We start from the raw sequence: 22,577 nt of genomic DNA, 5'->3' as shown, positions 1-22,577 counted from the left end.
CGAGGACGGGTGGAATGTTTTTAGGGCTGAAGAAAAGGTGCTGTAGTGTAAATGCTGAGCTCTCCACTCTGAGCTTTTCATCTCAAGATGTTGCTACCAAGTCTAATGATTTAAGTAGTGCCCCCCCCCCCCCCTCCCTCCTCCACTTCAGAAGCTGGGCGGTTTTTATGGCGTAATTGAATGCGAGCGTCACCGCTCCCTTTCACAGGATAGATGACACTTCACGGGCTCAGACCAACTGTTTATTTGAAAAAGTAATGAAATATTTACTCTCCATTGCAGTACAGATTAGCAGCAGTAATTGACTGAGGTCTGTGCACAAGTATGTGTGCGTTTTATAGAGAGAGAGGGAGGGAGGGAGGGAGGGAGAGAGCTAGAGGGCCCCTCATGTTTGAATGCAGATCTTCAGCACACAATAGGCCTGTTAGCGAGGCTGAGTTTTGTGCCTGTCACTTTCTCTCCACATGTTGCTTTTTCTTTCAGAGATAAGTGGGCCTAATGCTGAACAAATAGTGGAAATCAGAAGCCACTGAGAATCATTTGCCTCTCCTTTTCCCAGGGCTCCCACATAGACACCCAGACTCAGAGACGGAGGGGAGTGACGATGGGAGGAGGGGGGGAAGAAAACCTCAATGAGCAAAACAATTTTGTCACCACAAGCAGATCCAATTGAAAAGTCTCCTGGATGGGGAAGAGCTGGAGTTGTCAGATCAGGGCCACGGCGATGAATAGATCCAAGCAGGCTAAATTGGCATCAGGTGTGGGCTTCCCCTGGCCGGTGATAGGCTCCCACATTGTGCCGGCTAGACATTTGGCCATTTTCAAATATAATGGGAGAAATGAATGCAAATGAGTGGACTGAAATGTATTTAAATGCAGATTTGAATGGTGGAGGGGTGGAGGGGGGGGCTCTGCGGAGCGCCTGATAACAAGTTGCTTTAGGAGAAGGGCCACATTGTGTTGGATCATCCCCTTCCAACCCCCACCACTACCCATCACCCCCCTCTGTTGCACTTGTGTCTCATAAGGGCCCATTGTTCACTGGGTAAACTCTCTCAAAACTATTTACACTACTCATTTATTTGAATTTCAAATATTTTGGGTGCTTTTCTTTCTGCTGCATGTATAGCTGACACACATGCAGCCTCAGGCCAGCCAGTAAAGCAGTAATTGCAATAGGACGAGAGGGAGGGGGGGCAGAAAAGCCGGAAAAGGAGGGGCTCAATCATTAATGATAATGTTGCTTATGTCCATAGCCTCATTAGAGGCAGTACAGCAGCTAGTAGCATGTGTTGTTCCCGCTGCCCACCGCCGGTCCAACCTGCGAGCCCTACGGCCATCCATCTTCTCAAACGTCTCCTTCCCCATATTTAAGGAGCTCTCGTTACAAGCCCTTTTCCTCCAGACCCGTGAATTTATGGTGCACTCCAAGCGGTTAGCATAATCGCAGGGAATGCAAGTCGTTTTCAGTGTGGGGGAATGTGGGAATTAGGCCAGGAGAGGGGGAGGGGGGAGGGGACGGGAAAAGCTTGTTTGGTGCGTTAATTGAATTTCATAAGAATCACTTTTTTTAGCAGCGTGGACAGGTAGAGCTCTGAATCCCATCCTCCCTCACTGTTTCTCTATAGGACGCTTCATATCAGACTTTTACAAACTGTTCATCTTCATGCTCTCTGATCTCAAGTCCAGAGTAACAACAGTGTTTTCTCCTCATAAAACAAGCTTTTTATTTATTTCTTTATTCCTCATCTGCATTTATAATACAATTTACATGCAATTAAATTTGATTAATTAGAGACACTAACCTCTGCCTGTTTCCACGTGTGTCACGCATTTCAATGTCAAACCGACTCCATGTTTACATCGTCTTTGTGCTTATCCAGTGCCATCCTTATGTTTAGTTTCCATAAAGTCATTTATTTATATAAATATATATAAAAAAACAAACATTTCACACGTTGAACCCTTCAACATAATGACACTGGCTTGAGGGGAGGGGAGCTTTACTTTTAGATAAACAAGAAGTTTTTCCCCTGAATGCAGGGTTATTTAAAGTTAGCGCTTGTTAGCATAAGGCGACTCGGCAGCGACTGCAGAGATGTTTCAGTGTCCAGAAGTTTCCATGCGGTGATTAATAGGGGGGGTAATGTAGTGGGGAAATGAGTAAACACTCCCTTGCTCCTGGCTTTGTGCTTCAGCGGCTTGATGACAAGGGCAGAGCAAGGTGAGAATTAAACAGAGCCGCGAGAAGAAGAGGAAAAGGAAGAAAAAAAGGGGGGTGATGGGGTTGGAGGGAGGAGTGAAGCATGACAGACCTGGGCAGTTGAGTGGGAGTGAAGGTAAAAAAAAAAAAAAGAAAGAAAGAAGAAGGCCTCCCCGCTCCCTGACACACACAAAAAAAAGTGGAAGTGGAAGTTTCTCCCGAAGAAGAATAATTAAAAGCGCTCAAGGGAGGGCAGTTTTAATTTCACATGTAAGGGGGGGGCTAAAGATTTCATTTAAAAGGCAGTGGCGAGCGGAGAGGAGGTTAATAAGATGAACAAAGCGGGAGAATGTGAGAACATACAGTGTTGAGGAAGCACGTTGGACTTTTCACCTGACACGTTTTTAATTATTGAACCTCTGATATTTCTCCGTCTGAATAGAGACGCGGGGTTAAAACAGAAAGGAGATTAACTGATTAATTGGTTGCGGTGACCAATTACTCACGTAAGGGGAGGGAGGGGGGAGGGAGGGGGTAGATGTAACTTTTAGTAACGCTGCTCTTCGCCGTCCAACACCAAAGCTAAAAGCATACTACTGGGAACACAAACCACAGCATTGCATAATAACTCCTTCCAAAAAAAAAAGGAAAGTGAACTTCTACAGTTGAAATATGCGCTCTTGATCATTGAAATCTCACTCCATTAGCGCTATCTGAAGTTGATGTATCCCAATTATCATAATCAGATCAGCTCGGTCCCGTACTCCGTGGGACTCCAAACTCTCTCACCGCCACACAAAAATGATCAAAAGCACTGTGAACTGGACTCCAGAGTCCCAGCTGTGGGCTGATTTGTTCAGTAGTTGTGAGAAGAAGGAGAGGGAAAAAAGCACTTTAATTGAATATGATGTATTTCTTTACTTGGGGAGGGAGGGAGGGGGGGGGGGGGGGGCTCCCCTGTCTGCTTAGAACAGAACAACAGAGACTCTGTATGGCAGCTTCTTTTTTTATTATCATCTCAGCTAGATATCAACCCCAAGAATACTTTTCTTTACTTAGATCACCGTTCAAGGATATAATACAATTCAATGTTTGCCAAACCTGCACCCCCCAGATAGACTTCCTGTCTGTGATGTCAGCCGCCCCCCCTCTTCATGAAATCATATGTAGAGCCCGACCGATAAAGGATTTTGAAGGCAGATACCGATACAAATGTTTGTTGATTTAAAAATCTGATATTCCGATATATCGGCCGAGAATTTATTTATTTATTTTTTATTTCAGAAATTTGTAACAAAACATTAACAGATTTCCCTAACATTAGTGATTTGTAGTTATGTAGTCTTCACTTAAATAATATGATAATGCAGTTTAAAAATAAACCTGTTTACAGGAACAGAGGAAAATCTAAATATATTAAAGTTCTGATAAATAAAATGTATAAAAATACAAACTTAAAGTCCTTTGAACAAAAACACGATAACAACAACAACCAAACACAAAGTTACCAGTATTAAAAGACTTGGTAAGCTTCATAAATATAACTTCCAACAAGACTGGAGACAAAATCTGTTAAGTTCTATAAGGGTGTTTCGTCCGTTTTTAATTTTAAAATATTCATTTATCGGCCATTATAAATGCCGATACCGATAGTTTGGAAAATGCCTAATATCGGCCGATAAATCGGTCGGGCTGTAGTTACATGTTTATCCCCTGAAACACAGACAGGTTCCCCTCTTGCACAAGGGATGCTGTGTTTCATTAATTGCCCTTAAGGATCCTTGGGCTCACAAAAAGACTGGTCCTATTGCAGCCTCCCCCCTCCTCCCCCTCCTCCCCCCTGGAGAGGGGAAGATATTAAGCAGCGTCTGCACTCTCTCCTTCAGTCTCTCTCTCCTTCAGTCTCTCTCTCCTTCAGTCTCTCTCTCCTTCCCTCTCTCTCCCTTGGAAGTTGGGAGGTGTCTCTTCCCATTTCCTCAGCCGGGCGTTACTTGACCACGGCGTTTGACAAACAGAGCCGTGTCAGTTAATTTGTCAGGTTGTGTTTGTGATTGATTTATTCATCTCCGAGCCGCTCAACAAATGTTTGTCCTGCGATGAATTCCCCCCCCCCCGAACCATAATTTACTGCAAATTAAAAACCTCTCAGGCCTCTAATGACACACGGACACGTATGTAGGGTCTTGATTAAAACCATAACACCTTCCTTTCTTTCTTTTTTATTACTTAGTTGGGACATTTTAAAGATTTGTGAAGATGAAATCGCACCAAAAGACATTTATAACTTTTTTTTTACTTCTTCTTCACTTTGTACATCTCTAATCACGGCAGTGTTTTAGGGCCACCGTAGGATAAAAAATGCAAATTTGCTAGTTTATAAAGTGGCAGTTGATGTTTATTGTTGGTTTTTATTCATATGAGGCCATGTTGTCATCTTATGGGTGTTTTTATTGATCGGGGTGGTTGGGCAAAGAAGCTAGAGGTAGCTTTCACTTGTTTCATAGCCGTTTCATAAGACCGGATGTTTCCCGTTGCTATGACAACGACTTTTTTCTTTCCTACAGTGGCCCTAATACGCCGTTGTGTGTAATTAGTCTCCCTGTAATTCTTAATTTGTATCGCCATCTCTTCACATTCATCTCCGCTTGTTACTCAGAGTTTATTTTCCACAGCTCGTTGTTTTTCTTTTCAAACGTGAGAAACTCCTCTTCAATCCCCGCCGCGTCGTCTCCTCTCACGATGAGCCGTGATCTCTCCATTACAACGTGACAAAACATTTGTTCTCGCCAAGAAAATTACGGTCTGTAACATCCCCTTAATGTGATTCACAGTTTATTTGCAAGTCCGTCGTCGTCGGAAACGAAGGAGGGTTACGAACGCGTCGCCACACAGATAATTCTAAGCAGATGCATCTGGCGTTGAGGCTACTACCACGCTATGATTAGTTTCCAGAGCGTTTTGTGTGAGTGTGTAAACCATGGCTGACACGGATGAAATATAGCCCAGGTTCACTGGGAGTGCAGGCAGAAGAAATGTACCCCCCATCTGTAATACACTGTGTAGACTAATATCAGCTCCTTTTCTCTGATATTGCAGCGAGATATCGATCTGGTGAAATTGTCCCATATTGGAGCTGTCTGTTGTGATATTCATCATGCTGTCACCTCCACCCAACACCTACGCGTTATTAGAAACCCGGGTTTGAAGAGGTTGAAGGGTTTTAGTCTCCGAGATGTAGCGAACAATTCATCATGAGTGAGAGAGAGAGATGGAGAGAGAGAGAAAAGGATTCAGGTGAGGTGATGCTTGGGTAAGATTTATGTCTAGTCAGGCTGTACATTAAGAATTATATCATCAAGCGAGAGGACACCAGCAGCCTCCCTGCTATCTGCTGAGCAGGCCTATTTGCTCTGCTGCCAGCCTTAAATGGAGCTTTTCTCTGTCTTATGAAGCTTTTAAAAGGAGTCTGGAGGAGAGCAGTATCTCACACAAACACACTGTGAAATAAACGCTGGCCTGTCGAAAGCCATTCTTATACATGTCTTCTAGACATATATATATATATATATATATATATATATAGGAATAATTTGCTTGTCTTTCATAACGCCAAACATATGTTATGCATGAATTCATTTCACCTAAATAGTAGTTCTAGTTTCTAGGATCTACACATTATCTAACTGATTCGTACACGTATTAGACTTATCTTTATTGATCTTTATGGATGACTCCCGCAAGGAAATTGGATATCCAGCAGCTTACAAAAAACTTATCGAAATATAGTACATATATATATATATTTATATATATATATATGTGTGTATATATATATATATATATATATATATATATATATATATATATATATATATATATATATTTAAAGTAGAGATAAGAATACAAGTAAAAAAATAAAAATAAGTGTAGAGAACTGTATAGAGGATGGATATAAATAAGTATGTATGAGTATATATATATACTATATTCCGGCCCCCTGCTGTTGATGGGGGCGGGACTCTCCTCGTCGGAGTTTCCTGTCCTTTTCTCCTCACCATCTCAGTCCAGAGATTTCTTCCGGGAGGATCACAGAAAAAAAAATCTCTTCACAGACGGAATCCGACTGGCCTCGCAGACGGAGTCAGACTTTGATGCGTCTTTAACTCGGTGCGAATGCTCGTCTGGGAATGTGGTGGCTGCTGGGGGGGGGGGGCTCCCCCCTCTCTCTCTGTTAGCCGTGGTGTTATTGTTGTAAACAGCGTTTAAAGCCCAGCTGGCCACATTGATCAGGGCTGGCGTTGGAGTGAACTTGAGCTGCAGCAGAGAGTGGAGCTGCATAAACAGGGCCGCTTGTATCTAAATATGCAAACACTCTCAGAGCCGGCCGGTTCTCTGGGGGGGTACGTCTGATTGGTGGGGGTGGGGGGTGAGAAACAGGCTATAACCTCTCCATGTATACAGTATGCAGGAACATTCTCCTGATTGTGTAAACAGTTCTACATCCCCCCCCCCCAGATCTTGTTTTTTGGACTCCTCCCGAGTATTTACTTTTCATTAATTGTCGAGAGAGAGAGAGAAAAAAAACGTGAATAAACAGAAGATAATTTTGTTTAAATGTTTCACACAGGATTCCAAATCCTCAGTGCAATTAAATGCTAATCACCGCGGTCTTTCCTGTTTAGATTGAACTCGGGAGGGTTTGTGTGAGTCGTCGTCGTCGTCCTCTCTGTCCATATCTCTCTCTCTCTCGCTCGCTCTCTCTCGCCCCTCCATCTCTGCTGTTAGTCACCGTGTCTCCTCGTGTTATGATTACATCACCCTCGCTTGTCTGTTGTGTCCATTTAGACCTGAAATTAATCACATCCGACAATCTGGCGGTGCTATTCTCAAAGTTCAAAAGCTTTAGTGGTCAGAGAGAGATGGAGGAGGTGGTGGTGGTGGTGGTGGTGGTGGTGGATGGGGGGGCACGTTGGAGGTACTTACCGTTGGAGAGTACAGTGTATTAATTGCTTATCGGTTTTTGATTTCAGAGTCATTTAGAGTCAATCGAACGCATAATTTCCACAGCCATTGTTCTTTGGGGTTTGTTAATTGTCACCCCACTGGCAGAATTAAAAGCAAATTAAAAGCCTTAACTGTTGACTCTATCTGAAGTCACTCTCCACAACAATTTCACAAAACAATGGGGAGGATTAATGAAAATGCAGCTTGATTTCTGTTCTCCAAAGCTTTTTGCTATGGGGAACCAATTAACTACCCTTCAGGATGACTTTCACTTCTAACTGCCGGTCTGTTCCACTGCCAGAAACCGGGATTAATTCTCAATTAATCCCTCCACCAGAACAACTCCTGCCTTTGTCTGCTGGGGAGGACATGAACATACAACACGGAGGTTACCCCGATGCCTGTTTGGTTGGAGGAACTCCACCCCCCCCCACCCCCCAAGATTGATACACCCCCGTAGACCGGCTCTCCTCAAGCTGAAAATAAGAGCCATTAAAAGGGGAATGGTTGACAATGATTTTTGTTTTAGGATTTTGAGCTTTATTAGCCATGCATATTAATGAGTCAATTAATTGCATTCGTCCTCGCGAGTGGTCTGTTTGTTTTTTTCCTGACCTTTTTATCTGAGATGCGTTCACGCTCGGCTCGGTTTAAGCACTTTACTCCATACTGTGTTTCCCATAGCCTCGCGTCCAAAAGGGGAGTTTTTTTATGTGTTTAGCACTAAGATTCTCTCCCCCTCTCTTTTGTTTTCTCTCTCTGTGCAACTCTCTCCTTCCCATGCCTCCCCCCTCCTCTCCTTCTATCTTGTGTTTTTTTTCCTCTCGCTCTTTCACCCTCTTGTCAGAAATGCCTGCTGGATGTATTCCTCTCTAAATGTGACAGGAAATATGCTATTATAGCATGCAGAATATTTGCCTGATGGGATTTGCAATAAAATTACTACATTTCCTTTCCATTAGGATCTCTAAAACCCCTCTCTCTAATTTATGATTACCCTGGCAGAAAGAAAGAGGAAAAAAAGACATGTTATATACATAAAGACTAAAGTAGCCCTCCCCAGTCCACATTTAGCCCGTCCTGCTTTCAAAGTTGGTTGAGAGGACAGGAGAAATAATTGAAAAGTGCAGCTGGACTGTGTACAATCTTGTAAGGGATGCCTAGAAAATGAGATTAATCAGTGCACAGACATTGTGGGGAAAAGTTTGCAGTGAATGCCTGACAGTCGTGCTCTTTCTCTCATTTCAAATGTTGGCAGGCTAGCAGGCAGCTCCAAGGGAAATGCGCTCCTTTCATACTTGAGTAATTGATGAATTGTATGCAATATGCAAATGAGAATCCATAAATCTTATGAATGACAGCTTAATTTATGTGAGCCTTAATGAATGCAGGATTAGATTTTAATTAAATATCCTCAAAGGCACCCTGACTGGGTAAGTTTTTAAAGCCTTGTTTTGAAGACTTGTTTCATATGCATCGCAGTTCATGAAAAAGAGAGATCAGTGAGAGTGGTTTAGATGAAATTTCCTCGCCGTTCTGAAGATAAGACCTGTTCTGTTTTGCTAACCAAAGGCACTCGCAATTAATAAATATTGGAGCAAAATCATATCTAGCGATCTCATTTAGGCTTTTCCTGGAACTGCTCGTTCCTCGTACATTTGATTAACTGCCTTTACTTTTAGCGCTATCTTGATTCCCAACATTTGGTACAGTATCTTTTTTAATTAAGAGAATCATCCATTAGGCATGGAAAAGTCAACCAATTAGGCTTTCCTCGTCAGCAGCCCCGTGATGTCGGGAGGCTGCTTACTCATTATCGGAGTCTTGTCGATGCGATACTGAACAATCTTGGACTCTGTAGTTACGGGACGTCACGATTATGAAATCGGCTTTCTAACATTAACGCTGCGTGGGAATAATCAAGCGGTTTTATCGTGTTTTCAGATCCTTTTTTTTGAGATTCTATTTCACAGCTGAGAGGCTTCAAACGGCTGTAATAGGATGTGATTACAGGCTCTGTGTGAGCGACTGTAACAGGGACGGGGACTCTTCCCCGAGTCCTCGCGTACCCATCCGATGTGGATGTGGTCTCGGGGTTCTAATCTGGGCCTGAGCCCAGACAAAAGGCAACCGGGTACAAAAAAAGGGGGCTCTGCGAAGCTACCCACTGATCTCAACCCTGCACGCTAGTCCACACGGGGATCAGAGCGCAGACAGCACTTTAAAAGGGGTTTTAGTGGGATTGATGCTAACTCTCTCCCGCCTTTGATTTCACACCATTTGATCTGTGATATATTGTTCCGTAACAAAGGTTCACAGTTTGCAGGCGGATGCAGCTGTTCCTACCCCCCCAATAAATAAAAGCCTGTTTTTTTTTCTTCTTCTTCTTCCTCTCTCTGTCTCTCTCTCACCAAACGCGCTGTAATCCAGCTATCTGGATCAGATAAGAGCCGATGTGTGCTACCTGTGCAAGGCGGGCGTTTGACAGGTGCAAGAGGAAGCTGATTGAGATAATCCCAGAATAGGCTCAATGCAAATACAGACACACGGAGGGGGATGGATGGATGGATGCATGAAAAAGATGGATGAGTGAATGCATTCCCATGTATCACACTGTGACTCTGAGATTATCATCATCACAACCAATAGACTGCCAAGGTCAGCAGGAAGTATAAATCATCTTTTCTAACCCCCCCTCCACCCTCTTGTTGGTGTATTCCTGTCATTTTCAGTGGTTTGGTCCGATGAGTCGGTGTCTGGGGATACAACGATTATTTATTTGTTTTAATTACGCAGCAGTTTGATTAGAATAGAAACGTTGTTTTTTCCATTTTAAGTTCTCAAATTCCTTGTTTTGTCCTTTCAGAATAAAAGTTTAAACACACATAAAAGCAGAGAAAAGTCTTCACAAACAGGAAGACAAATGCAGCTATTGATTAAGTGGTAAAATAATCTCAAAGTTGTAGATGATTAACAAAATGAAACTTCCTCGTCTGTGCGTTTGCTCGGATGTTGTCTGTGTTCTTCGTAGCTAAAAGCAGCTCATGGAGGTGAGAAGACATAATTAATTAGACATATACGTTATCAGCGGTGAATCCGTACGTGTTCACGTTTACATACTTTGTGTGTCAATCTTTCTTTTTTATTGCCACGAGGCAGATTTGTATTCTTCAAAGCGAGAGGAACTCCAAAATAACTCATGGAATTAAAGTTAAACATTTCATCTTTTTGTTCCGACCCCTGTTATCTTATCTGGGGGTTTTAAATTGGTAGTAATACACCGCAGACGTGTTATCCCTGTCTTTTCCCAACAAACACGGTTAACCTCTCGGGAGGAGTTTCGTGCATATCGTTAAACTCGCTTTGATTGAACCCAATAATAAAAAGCAGAAAGTCAGCAGAGTCGGCGGCGGGGGGCTCCCTCCCTTCGCTTGGTCTGAGGCCTTTTGAAATTTCTGCCTGACCTGGCACTTAAAAGGTAAGGAGCTTGCTTTTGTTTTATCAATAAGACCTTGTTTTCATGGCTGGTCACCACCCCGGCGAACCAATCAATGGGGCATGCTCCGCTATCGCTGTGAGAGAAATGAAAAATAAACCCCAGATAATCCTTCAGTTAAAAGGTTACTCGGGGCGATAAAAGCTATTTTGTTAATTTATTTACTCTCTGCACCGGAGAGATAAAGAAAAGGAACAATTAGGGAATTCTAGGTGAGAGATTTTAAAAGGGCAATGACATTGGGTTAATATTTTATAAGGCCTGATTGGCAGAGACCTGGAGAGGCCTTTTGTTTACACAAGCCTCCCAGACGGGAATGATTCACTCGCTTGTTTTGGCCGACCGGGCAGGAAATGGAATAAATATCTTCATCCTTTTACCTTTTTTAGAGACGTCAAACAAAAGAGCGAGATAAAAGGTTAATGGCTCAATCATAACTACGCGGGGAAATAATATTATGCTCTTTCCCTGCAAACCGGAGTCACTATTTACTTAATCAGGTTGAATTCCTAAAGATATCCGAGGATGGGAGGAGCAGATGATTTGTTATTTTCTATCTGTGTGTGTGTGTGTGTAACTTAATCCACCGAGGGAGTGTGCTCACTTGGGCTAAACATTACATTTGTGGTTTCAATTGATTTATAACAGATCATAATCGCTGCATTAACGGCGTTCTGGGTAATAAGATCTCCGTCGCTGCTTCCGTCGACAGAACGGCGTCTGATGGCGAGATGTCAGAATTAAAAAAAAACACCCGTCTTTGATATCTCATGCCATTATTATACCTCTCATTATACCCATCACCTGGCTTCCTGTAAAACGTGGTGTGTGTGTGTGGGGGGAGGGGTGGTGAGAACGTGAATTTAATTATTGTGCTTTTATTGCATTGTTGCGCTGAAATTGGACTCGCGTGGAAGTGTATTGTTGGGCCCCGTGTAATCTGATTGCTCCGCGCGGCCGCTGGTGTGTTGGATGGTATCGGGTTCCAGAGACTCTGCTGGGTCAACACACGGCCGGGGCCATTAAAGGGAAGTCTGGTTCAGGGAAAGTTCACCGCTATTTTCCTTTCACCATGGCAGCGAAACACCAGGAAAAAAAGAATAGACGTGTAACATGTTTGTGGGGGAGGGGGCTGTTTAGTTTCCTTTAATTGAAGCCAGAGATATGAGAATATAAATAAAGCATGATTATTTTTAAAAAGCAGAGATAACAGGAAAAAAAGAAGGGGAGAAAAGTTTAGGAAACAGTGGATAAGGCATGAGAAGTCCAATCATTAATCCAGTTGTGCTATCTGTTATTTTTTGGGGTGTTTTTTTTACAATAATGGCCTAGTTTGGAGACGTTTCTGTGCCAGGCTATTTAGGGAATCAGCATCTGCTGCTTGATAAATAGCCTGGCTCTTTTGTTTTAGGCCAGGTTTGACTTCCTCTCTGGACAGCCATGTTAGCATCCTCGTTCAGCGTGGAAACACGAGGCTCCGCGGCCGTCCATGACTTCTGGTCTACGAGAGTCTTTCCCCGTTGCCCCGGTTCAGAGCTCCTCTCCAGGCGGCGTATTGCTTTCACGGCCCCACGACCCGGTGTGATGCGAGCAGGGGGGCTAACACATTCTCCTAACGTTACCTTTTTTAACTTAACTGGCTCTTTGTACCCGGGGTTCACATCCTCCGACATGATCCGAGGTGGATGTGACATTTTCTTTTTTTTTTTGTCCATTTGAGGCCTTTTTTTTTTGTGCTTTTAGTATTGTTGGTAAAAAGCCTTTTACCCATCACATACCCTCTATTGAGGTCTTTCATAAATAATTCAGCCAGAGTACAAGTGAAAGTGATGACAGCAAAACTGTGTGCGATCTCTCCCTCTCATAAGATCAAAGAGGTGCTTCTATAGAAATAGGAATTACATTTCCAGACGTTCCAGGTCGAGCCGGTGCTCATTTCTCTTTCTCCCTCCTCTCTCTATCGCTGCTCCTTTTCTATCACTTTTTCTTGTATCTCCCCCCCCCCTCCTTTCCAAAGGGACACAGTTGGGTGAAGGTCTAGCTTTTAGTCCTTAAAAACCCCCTCCAGAGCCGGGCGTACGAGAGTCAGCACAATTCAGACAGATAGAGCGAGTGCACTCTATTAGCAGGACTGAGGTAAATAAACCTCACCAGACACGGCTGAATAAATTCTAACTGCCGAGGCCCGGGTGGTATCTGAAAGGAGAAAACAGCGCGTCGCTCTGCAGATGCTGCCTGTTGGGAGACGTAGTGAAATGTAGTGTAACACAAACAGCCTCGTAGGCTGTTAACCGGCTGATAAAGTCCAGGATGAACCATCGTTCAGAGCAAAAACAACAACTTTTAGATCGGAAAACAGTGTTGCACAGATGCAGACCGTGGCAAAGGAAAATAAAGTCGTTTACCAATAACTCTAGATGATGGAAGATGGTTTTAATACATCTAATTATTATCTATTAAGGTCTGTTTGCGGTGAGACTTTGACACCTTACAACTTTTTAATCCCGATATCTGGGACTGTGAGAATCCTGTACTGATCGAGCCTTGAAAACACTTGAATTTTAGTGGTGTTTTCAAGGTTTGGAAAGTGCTTGGATGTAGAATAAAGGTCTTGAAATGTGTGTTGTATGTGATGACATCTATGATAGAACAGAGAAAAGAAGATCTCCATATCTGAGGGACTGAAAACAGCATTTTCTGACATTTCTTTATGAAAAATGCCTTTTGATGATGAACAGATGATGAAAATAGTTGGTGATTATATTTCTGTGGATCTGTTAGTGGAATTAGTTTTCCTTTCATTTGTGGTCCTTCTGTAAAAAGCTGTCTCCAAACATCATGTTGGTTGTTTAGAGGACAATAACATCTCATTTAATGTGATGAACAAGTGACATAATAAGTAGACTGAATACTGACCATTGGATTGGTACAAATATGGAGTTTACCACAGCTGGAAGGGGCTGGAAAAGCATTGAAATGTACCTGGAAATGCTTGGATTTGGTGGAAGCCTGTTATTAGCACTTAATAATGTATATTTGTGGAGAGACTTGCACATTGGCAACGTGACTTTTTCAATCCTGATAACTGTACTGTTGCATTTTCTTCAGACTAATGTACTTATTGTAAGTCGCCTTTCATAAAAGCTGCTAAATGTAAATGTAATACCAAGCACAGCGTTCAATCAATACGTTGTGTGGAAGTGCATCCGGCTGGACTTAAACATTGTTTTTCTCACTTTTTAACACAAATAAATCCGTAAAATGTGAATGCATTGAATAAATGGTATCGGATATCGGATGTCCGTACCGGTGCGTTCTCTAAATGGGCACGCTGCTTCAGACCTTAACAAAAGGCTGAAAATGACCTGGAGTGGTCTGAAGGTGCGGACGCTCGTCCAACGGGCTCCAGGTTTTGATTTCCGGGCCTGTCCTCCGCCCGTTAAATGTTTCCTGTTCGTGGTTACGCCACAGAAAAAGCCCCGTAGGTGTTTTAAAGATGGATTAAACTCAGTTCGTATTAAAGAGAACTTAGTATCCCGGTAAAGCTTGAAAATGGACTATTGTATGTGAAATAATGTATGAAGCCAATATGTCACCAGTGTCAAGTCCCCATAATTCATCTTCGGAGGAGACATCCAGCTCCTTGTTCATAAAGAATATACCTCGGTAGGATCTCGGCCCCTTCATTATATGCACATTGCAGTTTTTCTCCTTTTCTTTTTCAGCCTGTAGGCTTTTTTTCTTTGTAACTATAAGCCAGCAAAGTAGGTATTGATTGCAACTGGAAGCTGTATTAATAAGTGAATGAGTAAGATGTGTGGAAAAGTCAGGGGTGTATCTGCTTTGAAGGCCCTTTTTTTCTTTTTTTCCCTCTCTGCTGCACAGTAAGGTGGCACGGTCATTTATCACGGCTGGATCTGTGCCCCTCGTTTGGTGTAATAAAACTCCCCCATCAGAACCGTCCAACAGGTCTGAATCACTCTGTCACACCACCTTCCAGCTAAGGCGCGCATTAAATCAAGCAAGCAGAACATTTCCTAAGGCAGCCATTGCCTTTTAATTTCCTGAAGAACCTTAAAATATCATTCATTACCAGAACTACACATATTTGGTTTTTAAAAGTCTCATAAATCAATAGTGGCCTGACTGCAATAATTATAACAAGTTAACATGTAATTTCCAGGCCGAGGGGCCGCGGCACTGGATTTTAGCATATGCAAACGAGGCAATTCAAATAGTGTGGGGATATTAATACGGGGGAGAACAGGTAACGAGGTACAGGTTATGAATTATGCATAAAAAAAAGTGGTTGATCTTCAATAAAGGAAATGAATTCACCGTGTAATCTAATTAGTTGTGGAAGTCTATTATGTTTGAGCTGCAGAAAGCAACTGTCCTTGAAAAGAAATTTATTTACAGTACATGTTAGCTCTCTGGGATGAATTGCATTCTGGAGTGCTCCAAACGTTAACACCCCCCTCCGCCCTCCTCCTTCCTCCTCCATGTCGCTCACCGCCGTTTCTCCTCCTCCTCCTCCTCTGCTGTGTAGCTCCAGACCCGGCCGGCCTCCGAAGAGGACCCAGAGTGTGACATCGCCGGAGAACCCCCACATCATGCCCCACTCGGTCCCCGGCCTCATGTCCCCCGGCATGATCCCACCCACAGGTATGGTTTAGTCTCTTGTCAGAGCTACTGAGGCTCTAATTCACTGTCTGGGTGTCTCTCTGCCTCTCCGTCACACACACACACACACACACACACACACACACACTAGCCCAGCCTCCCCACCAGTGGCCTCCCTGCAGCTTGTCCTCGAAATGGCAACCAGTCCAAAGTGACACATGCACCCAACCGCCAGACACCAGCCGCTCACTCGTTTACCAAAAACAGATCCTCTCCTCCCTCCCTCCCCCCTGGAAGAGGGGGAGAATAAATCGGAGTGGAGATCTTTTCTCTCAGATTATTCCAGTAGATGTTCGCGTTTCGCCTGGAGTGCATTCTAATTAGTGCGATTAAATCCACTCCACTGGTATATGTACATAGGCGGTGGTGATGCTAAAGCGAGCTTATCGCCACGAGAATCAACAACAAGCGTTTGTGCCCTAACTTGCCCCCGGGGGCCGAGTCTCATTGCAACCAATGCTTTTGTTCTATTTGTGGCTGGCTCTTCGTTTGGGACTGCTTTGATGTCGCTGGCTAGTAAAGTGCTCTTGATTTGCATATTCTGCTCTCTCCGTCTTGATGTCTTTAACGATATTGTTCCCGACCGAACGGAGCTCTTTGAATACAGTACAGTACACACACACGGCTATTAACTATAGTACTTCACAGCTGGTTTTTACGTGGTAGAATATTCAGTGTATAACCGTTTTAACAGACTTGTAATTATCTTGCAACGTGGAGTGGGTTTTTTTTCTCCAAGAGGCAATGTGTGATGGAGGGTTTGAAATCCACACATTTAACACAGATTGGGCCATCCTCGTGATATAACACACACACACACACACACACACACACACACACACACAGCGAGGCTCCGCAGGCCTCGGTGCTTTGAACTCTGGGAAATAGGGTGGCGTGGTCAGCCGGCTATCTGCTGCGTCGCACAGAAGGGGAAACTCAAAGGCTGAAAGTGAACACAAGAGAAGGACAATGATGAGAAAGAGCCGTGTTATTTAGTGGAACATAAAGCAACAGAAAAAAAATCGCCTTTTTGATATCATCCCCTTTAAGCCCAGAGGGACTCTATGATCTTGACATTTAGTCGGAGGATTCAGGGGGCAGAGATAAAATAATTGAGTTTTTTTTTTTTTGGACTTTCTTCTAACTGCCTCCAGCTTCTCCGGCTGGTGGACGGTTAACTTTTTTCGCCCATCAATCTCTTTTTTTATAATTAAAAACCATTTATTGTTTTGATTACGGCATTAAGCATTAAACGTCAAGGAAGTCACAGATTCTGACAGAGTCGTAATTAAGTATAATTGACCACACGTAAGTTGGCATCTAAGTAGGCGACTAATTGATCTCGCTGTCACGTCGCCAAAAAAAAAAAAAGTACTGATTGATGGTTTGAAAAAAAACCTGACGTTGAGAAAGAAGTGTCTTAAATAGTTCCAGTATCACGTCATGTCACATTAGTCCATCGTGGGATGAGTTAGCGCCCGGCGGCTCTTTCCTGAGGCTTCCGGCCGGACAACGTTTTTTTATTTGTGCGACGTGAAACGCCTGTCATCGTTTCTAAACCCCTTATCTCTCAGGAGCGTCCGATTTGTTCACCTCACATCCAGCCAAAGGTCTCATGATGGATGACGGGGGACATTCTTTTTCAAATATCTCATCTGGGAGCGACAGATCAGTTCTTCACTGTGATTTTTATAAGATTTTATCAATGCAAACTGCACATTTTTTTGCACAAATCACATCCGATGAAATCAATAAGCGTATTCAAGGCGGTGGGAAGATGTCGTCTTGGCTCTCTTTAACGGCACCAGAGAGGCCTTTATGTGAAACACATTGTTAACATATGTATCTTTGCCCTTGACACCAGTTCCATTTAGAAAAGGACATCTTAATATGCTTAGCTTTTCCATTTAAGGAAATACCCTCATACATGTGGGTGGAAGTGTGTATGTGAATGTGCCCCCAGGATGGAGGGAGGAGGAGGAGGGAGGGGTGCTGGAGCTTTTCCAGTTGCTGATGCATTACAGGCAGATTGCCCCCCCCCCCCCTCCCCTCCAAATCGGATTATTTGCTGTGGACTGACACCACACTGAGATGACATCTCCTTTAAAGTGGAGAGGGCCTTCCACTCACACTCTCCGGCCACTACTTAAGCAGCAGCTTCAATATAATTCATTTATGTCCGGGATATGGCTTCAACCTTTTGAATAACGCAGGAGTACTGCATTTACCATTAGAGAAATGAATGTCACCTACGTCTAAACCGGGGGTGCATCCTCTACTTCCCTGATCACAAAGAACGCAGGAGATACTGTGGAGAGGCTGCTACTCCTCCTTCAAAGTACCACTCAGGTGTAATATTTGTATTCTGATGTACAATTAGCACGTATCTAATCCTGCTGCCACTTGAAGCCGCTTTAAAATAGATCCAGTATGCAGCAGGTAATTTAGTGTCAGCTCTTTGTGTCCCCCCCCCCTCCCTCTCTCAGGCCGCTGCTTGTCATGAGGTTAGCCTGCTGTGTAATTGATACTAAATTTGTCATGATGTGGATAGCGGCGGGTTCAAGTGGCGCCGTGTACCGTAGAGTCCCCAACCCCGCTTCGTGGTCGCCACCGCCGCCACCAGGCCATGCATACAATTAGGGCCTCGCTCACTGACGTGGAGGGTCTCTCACCCCCCCATAAATAAAGTGTCTTTTCATTGTTGTAACAGGAAACACAACAGATAAGCTCCCCCCCCCCTTTTTTATTTTTTTTAATCGCTGCTAGAGAAAGTCGTAAAAGTCAGTCTTTTGTGTACTGATGTGAAGTTAATCTGATTTTAATTTAATTATACGAGTTAGTTGCGGAGGGCACAGGCATTGGGGGTGTTTGTTGTAAGAAATGTTCTGACATTGGCGCAGGTATGGGGCAGCTAGCATGTTAATTAATGATGAAGATCCTGACAATATGCAGAGGCATGACAGCGTTAAGCCAGTCGGCTGCTGCTTCCTTTGCATATTAATAGATCCTTCATTATTATTTAATATGACAGCTGCTCCAAGGGCTACCATCAGACCTTGTCTCTGTTATTTGCTGTTTTGTGCTCCCCATGTGACAGTGCCACGCTATTCTCTATTTGTTGAAATCCCCCCCCCCCCTTCTCTCCTGACTGGCGTGTCTCGCCGCACGCCGCCGCCACCATGATGTTTGTTTGGTGCTCGGACTCCGATATATACGGGGAAAGAGGGAAAAGTGTGTGAATCTTAAGGTGACTTTGAAAAGAATATATGAGGCAGGATTGTTTTGTTTGCATAGTAATGAATGCAGATTAAGCCTGAGTGGGATTGGCTCTTGTTGACGTTTCGACTTCTAGTGGCTTAATGGACTTGTTGCTTCGGCGCCGCCACCCATCTCCCCGTGGCTTCCTTATTACCGCCGCCCGCCGTACGGAGGCGGTACCTGGATGTGACGATTGATCCGGCCAAATGAAACAATTATCAGAACATTTCAGTTCACGGAGTGTGTGTCACGGCGGTGGAATGATGAATGGAAATCGTGTGTTTCACGATCAAATCGATGGTGAAGCATTTATTCACTCCATGCGTATTCCATCAAAACCTGTCACCATCGTGTTGTTTCGTCCTGAAATTTGTTTTTTTGAAAACGTCAGCCATAAACCACACCGTTCGTCCTCGCAGCCAAAAAGTTAGAGAGCATCAGAAAGAAAAAAGAAGAAGAATCAGCACCGCCGCCGCCGCCGCTGCTGCTGCTACGACACTCCCTTTTGAGCGGCACCTGATTTGTGGGGGGAATTTATCACACAAACAGCCCAGAGGTGATTTCAATATTTACTCGGCAGTCTGTTCTGCATACGTCTCATTTGGAAAACAGTTGACTCTCGCCCATTATACACAAATGAAGGCTGACCTTCAGACTGGGCAGAGGCCACATTCATTATGTGGAGAAGTATCACCTTCTTATGAGCCCCCCCCCCACCCCCACCACTCTGTCCATGCATATTGAACAGCAAGCCAGAGAGGGGAGGGGGGGGCTCCCTCGCTGACATGATGTATACTGTACGTCAATATGGTACTGATGTTTTTTAAGATGCAAACAAGGCTTTAAATTATATGCACCTCCATGTCAGTGGCTCAGAGTGACTCTCGCCATCTGCCTATCAGCTGGGGGGGGAGGGGGGGAGAGGAGAGGGTGCCCAGGCCGGTGTGTTCTCGTGTGTGTGTGTGTGTGTGTGTGTGTGTGTGTGTATCTATTAGAGCCACATGTTCGATTCTGCTTCCCCGTGTCCCGGCGTCTCCCTCACATGCATGGCTAATAGCTGCTCTCCAGTCCCATCACGGAGACGTGACAGCTTAGTGATGATAAACGCAGACGTTGTTCTTGTTCTGCGTCAAAACGTAAAGGCAGACCTGCATACCCCCCCCCCTTTACTCCGTATAACAGCCAGGTGATATATCGTGTTGTGGATATCTGCTAATAGGTGCATATCTGTTCCTTCGCCGTGCATCTTTGATTCCGTTTCTGTTGCCGAGGGTTTTTTGGCGAGGAGAAGCGGCGGTGCTCTCCCGAGACGCCGCCGAGGCCCGGAGGAGCTTTACCGCCGCTATCTCGTCCCCGCTGTTCTCGACCGGGAGCCTCATGAATAAAGATTTCAGTCACGTTCAATACACCAGAAATACCACAATGACAAAACCAATGCTTTATGATCTCTGCAGTGTGCCCGGCATATGCATGTCTATAATCTCGGGACTTACTATATCAATCAGGCCGGGGTTTTTGGATGGAGGTGGACGAGCGGAGTGTCACACATCGCTGCATATTTCAGAGGTGGAATGTGAATGATCAGTGTAAATGCGATGTCAATAGACATGGGTGAGCTGTGAGAACGGGAGCCTGGAGGCCTGGAGGAGGACTCGTGTAGGATTGTCAGATATTTGGCACGTTGTCAACATTTTTCAAGTGTTGCAGACTAAACAATTCATTAGAAACGCTGTATTTTAAGATGGGAGCTGTCGGGATGGAATTAACCTTTTGTAATTTTTTTTCTTCTCCTGGAAATTGAAAACACCACGTTCTGCTATAATCTATCCTCCTTTATTCATTTGACTTTTCTTCTTTTTCTTTTTTTGTGCCTTATGCCCAGTGGGGCTCTTTTTTGTCTATCGCCTCATTAATTTCCTGAGTATGTTGGAGTTTTTTTTTTTTTGTGCTTTTGAGAATGTAATAGTGATGACATTGAATTGCATACATTCTCTCACTTTTCATCTTATTTTATAGAGCATAAGTTAATTTCCACACATGGCCGTCCAAGTATTGAATGTACACAAAGCCCATTTACAAGTATTAGAATAAAAAAAACTCAAGACACAAAAGAACTTGAATCCTTGGTACATTGTTTATAGTTTCTGCTTGATGACTGGCCTTGACTCTCAGAAGAGCCGGTTATTATGAGACACTACAGTATTATATAGCCGTGAGGAATTTGAATAGCAATGTTAGGCATTATTCAGGGCGATTAGATCAGTTGAATACATTAGAAGGTATCATTGAAATACCCTCGCTGAGGAGAAGGCACACTTCTCTCTCTGATCTGTCTCACTTTCTGTCTCACTTTGTCCTCCACGCACTTGTGTCACAGCGTATCACTGTCCCTCTATTAGGCTATACAATATACACACACACACACACACACACGCATATTTGTGTAGTATAAGTTGCCCATACAAAATGCTTACTTCATGCACTGTTATCTTGACTGCATCTGTTCCCATCAAGGCAGAAATACATCAATATAGTGGCGAGCGATACCTCCAGTCTGTGAAACATTCATAAAGATCATATGCTGCCGCACACACACACACACACACACACACACACACACACACACACACACACACATATCCATCCCATCAGCATGATAACCTGCTGTGAAGATATCCCCTGTCAGAAGATGAAAAACCAAGCTGTGATCTCATAGGCGCTTATTCCCCATAGTGTATGAAATTATTCATTGTTTTATTATTTCAAAAGTCCTTTCTCTTTGTTGTTTTTCTTTCTTTCTTTTTTTGATTTGAAGTTTTCCAGAGTAAGGTGCGATGGCTTCAGTCTCTGTAAGTGCTCTCTCTGTCTCTCTCCAGGCCTGACAGCGGCGGCGGCGGCCGCTGCCAACGCAGCCATCGCCGAGGCCATGAAGGTCAAGAAGATCAAGCTGGAGGCCATGAGCGGCTACCACGGCAACGCCAACCACCACGGCATGGACGGAGAGAACGGCGACCTCAGCTCTAGCGTCGGTGAGGACGCCTTTCACAAATACGGTCAGGAACACATTCATACCTGCATGCAAGGAATCCTTGTTACACACACACTCTCACACACACACACATTATAACTTGTGTTTTAATCCCCATGTTGACAAACAGAGACCAAAGTTTTTATTTATTAGCTATTATTCTAGATGATTCCGAGGGAACCGGAAGTTCACAAATGCTGCATCATTTCCGGGTCGAAGGATTAATTCCTGCAGCTCTACTGTATTAGAATCGACCACTCACTAAGCCCCGCCCCCCAGCTGCTGCTCCATCTAGCTGTCGGAGCTCCGACGGAGACAATACTGTCTCTAACTGCATAAATATGTCCACAGTTTGTCCAGAGTTTTTCAGGATTAATCCAGGATGTCAAACTGATTCAGCACCAGAATACAGGTTTAAAAAAACACTAAAACATAAAAGTGAACATCAGCTGGCGATCGAGACAGGAACAACGCTGTTGAAAAGCAAAAACAGCCATTTCCCTTCAGTAGCTAGTGTAGCATAGAAGTGCTAATGCTAGGTAGAGTTTGACATGTGCTGATGTCAGATAGTACAAACTCATTTTAACCAATAATCATGATCATCAATCAATCTGCAGCACAGATGCACGGAAGTTAGATGTTAGCGAACGCAACGTTTAAGACACGTTGATCTCAACTTCTCCAGGAATTATTATTATTAATAATATTACAGCAAAAATAGCCCCACATACTCAAAAACCAGCCTGGAAATGAAGACGACAGGCTATGACGGCTATGATTGGCCAGTCTGTGTTTGAGGGGGCGGGACTTAGCCACTCGTATGTGTCTCTTATCTCTCTGAAATTGCAGTTTGTTAAGTAGCTTTTTTAAACCTTTATCCACACAAACAGGCCCAAAAACCAAAA

The 22,577-nt window shown here is 43.8% G+C and overlaps 1 protein-coding gene across 7 annotated transcripts in view; it reads left to right on the top strand.

The window, feature by feature from the left end:
* Positions 1-22,577, top strand: part of dachd (dachshund d) — a 90,564-nt gene that overhangs the window by 31,937 nt on the left and 36,050 nt on the right. For 4 of the 7 annotated variants that reach the window (XM_084022964.1, XM_084022967.1, XM_084022969.1 and 1 more), the window contains exons 2-3: positions 15,253-15,368; positions 21,521-21,673. In XM_084022964.1, the coding sequence (XP_083879090.1) occupies positions 15,253-15,368; positions 21,521-21,673 (269 nt within the window). Of the gene's footprint in view, positions 1-15,252; positions 15,369-21,520; positions 21,698-22,577 lie in introns of all 7 variants that reach the window. The other 3 variants (XM_084022963.1, XM_084022965.1, XM_084022966.1) reach the window with 1 other exon arrangement.

Source organism: Eutrigla gurnardus, assembly GCF_963514095.1.
Source record: "Eutrigla gurnardus genome assembly, chromosome: 12".
Classification (NCBI taxonomy): domain Eukaryota; kingdom Metazoa; phylum Chordata; class Actinopteri; order Perciformes; family Triglidae; genus Eutrigla; species Eutrigla gurnardus.
Note: the sequence above shows the minus strand (reverse complement) of the source record. Positions and strands in the feature narration are given on the sequence as shown.